Source organism: Montipora capricornis, chromosome 2 (assembly GCF_036669925.1).
Source record: "Montipora capricornis isolate CH-2021 chromosome 2, ASM3666992v2, whole genome shotgun sequence".
Classification (NCBI taxonomy): domain Eukaryota; kingdom Metazoa; phylum Cnidaria; class Anthozoa; order Scleractinia; family Acroporidae; genus Montipora; species Montipora capricornis.
The window spans coordinates 22,553,035-22,555,534 of record NC_090884.1 but is presented as its reverse complement, the minus strand read 5'-3'; the positions used below and the strand labels follow the sequence as shown (position 1 = coordinate 22,555,534).

Genomic DNA, 2,500 nt, shown 5'->3' with positions numbered 1-2,500 from the left:
TACGATCAAGTGAAAATCATAGCAAGCTAGTGGAAGAGGAAATTAAGTCAAATAACGTTTTGATAACAGTTTCCTCTCTTTTGGTCTGTGATTGGAAGCTGCGGATGATAAACGCAATCCAACGCGACATGTGCTAGGATACAGTTGCTCTCGCTCACCCCGCGATCGAAGAGGGAGTCTGCTTGCAGGCTAGTCTATTACATACCAGTAGTCAGAAATTTGCTTGTCCTCAGGAGATTGGAAGCCTTTAACACAATTATATTCAATCTTGCACGGCTAAATTCATAGCGCAGTGACACGTGGATTTCACCTCTTGTAAGACTTAATGCACAACCGCGGGTCTGCAGAGAAATTTAAACCATTAAATGAGAATGAAGGAGGAAATACAACACAATGACGCGGCCTAATAAACAACGCCTAATATCACTATTTTATTTGGTGACGGGTATCTCCCTTACTTCCTCATTCTTGTCAAAGATAACGCTTGGGCAAACATTGTTTTTCCGACTTTCTATTTCCAAACTGGTTCAAACTGGTCGTACCTTTTAGGGGTTAAAAAAGCGGTTTTGGTATTTCTTAGGGTGTTAAGTCTCGAAAGGTCCACAGCGGGAGCTTTAGTGGTACCTTTTAGGGTATTGAAACGAACAATTATCACAGGAAAATTAAACAATTAACTAATTTTTAATTTTGTCTTATTAACATAATTTGGTACCTCTTAAGGGTGAAAAAAATTTCACACCGCGCCCACAAGACAGGATCTTGGTACCTCTTAGGGCCGGGTTCCTTTCAAAATTTACCACGAGCACCCCCGTCCTTTTTAAATGGGAGTCACCCCCCCCCCCCCCCGGAAAGCCAATACCTAACTTCTCTTCGTTTGCCCTAAAGTCTGCTGTTTTAATTTCCTCTTCGTTCCAAACAATGACGAAAAATGCTGGTATGACTTAACGGGTGGGTAGCTAGGTCACAAAACAACCTTTGTTTACCCGCATACATTTAAAAAACGTAAAGAGCTTTTACTTAGGTTTTTTTTTTCTGTATTTCTTGTGACAGAAGTATTTTCGAACGAAGACAATAGTTGGAGCTCGCACGCAATTTTCTTGCTATTAATTGCGAGTGAAAATGGACATTTATTGAGTCTTCAGTCCGCACCCTCTCCTCCACTGTGGACTGCCCAAATGTTTCATCACCTTAGTTGGGGTCAACATTGATTGGAAGGGGAAGGGAGGGGAGAGGCAAAAGTACCAGGTGGTCAGGAAAGAGAGTCGTGTACAGGAGTTTCCCAATGTAATTTGTTTAGGATTAGAGCCGGCTGGAGTAAACGACTGTGATCCGAACTTTTATGTCCTTGATCTATTTACATAAAATCAGTTTAGAGGAAAGTTGTGCCACTGAAGTGAATTGTGTACAGTGTAATGCGTTACTTTTCCCAATACAATATGTGGTTTTACTACTATATTAATTAAGTTTCAGAATTCAAACATTTAAAGTCCTTTAACTCCCTTCTGTAGGCATTCCCGTCTACTTCAGACCTTCAAGAGGCAAAATGTCTGCACGCTTCGCTGTTTTCGTGAAAAAGAAAGCTAAGTTTCACATGTAAAATTCAATAAAGTAGCAGTATATATCGATCTTGCCGTGATCTGCGTGATCGACAATATCTGAGAACTTAATTTGCGTTCCTCATATTGTGTTGTGGTTTGCTCCCTGGGAACAAATAACTTGTTTTTGCCTTTCATCATATGTAGTTAGGATTTTGGCTCTTCAGATACCAAGAAGGCAATGTCCTCAAGCCGTTGCACTTAAACCGGCATAAAAGAGCGAAAGGGATCGGACAGTTTCACATTTTTAGACTAAACGCCCTGAGCTGGTAGAATATGAATTTCGTGCATTTGGTCATAAATTATTCCTTATCATCCTGTTAAATGTCCCGTTAAAACTTGAACTTTTTACAAAATCTGTCATCTGAGGCGTACTATCAAACATTTTAGTAAGATCGTGCCGTAATTTTCTGTGTAAAAACCGTCCACCAGCTTCGACGACAACAACACGTCGAAACACACAGAGTACAAATGAGAAAATAAGTAAATAAATAAATAAACAAACTGTAGAACGATGACGAGCTTCGGAAACAAAAAAAAACTTAATCCACTGAAGTAAACTCAAATTTGTAAATATCCGCAATGTTTCAAGCATTTGGTATGTGAACAATGTATGAATAACATGGTTAAGAGTGGACGGTATATTATAATTGAACTGGAGAGCCCTTGTTTTTAAATGTAGCGGAAATGAAAGTGCTTGTTGTGTAAATTGCTAATATAAAACGTCCAAAACGCTTTTCATTCTACCGAGATGATGTGAAGTCACAAGAGCTCAGTAAACCGAGAGCCAAAGAATACAATCGGATGATCATTGGCCATAAGCTAATTAAGAAAATGCCTTAGCTAAAAATTACCGCCGAAGATGGAATTAATGTTTAGGTTTGTTTTGGAGCTCAGTTTATTTT

The 2,500-nt window shown here is 39.2% G+C and overlaps 1 protein-coding gene across 1 annotated transcript in view; it reads right to left on the bottom strand.

Annotated features, from left to right (window-relative positions):
* The window catches only part of LOC138039110 (synaptotagmin-C-like), a 5,155-nt gene that overhangs the window by 980 nt on the left and 1,675 nt on the right, over positions 1-2,500 (bottom strand). Inside the window, exon 3 of the mRNA XM_068885293.1 lies at positions 206-341. Within this exon, the coding sequence (XP_068741394.1) occupies positions 206-341 (136 nt within the window). The remainder of the gene's footprint in view (positions 1-205; positions 342-2,500) is intronic.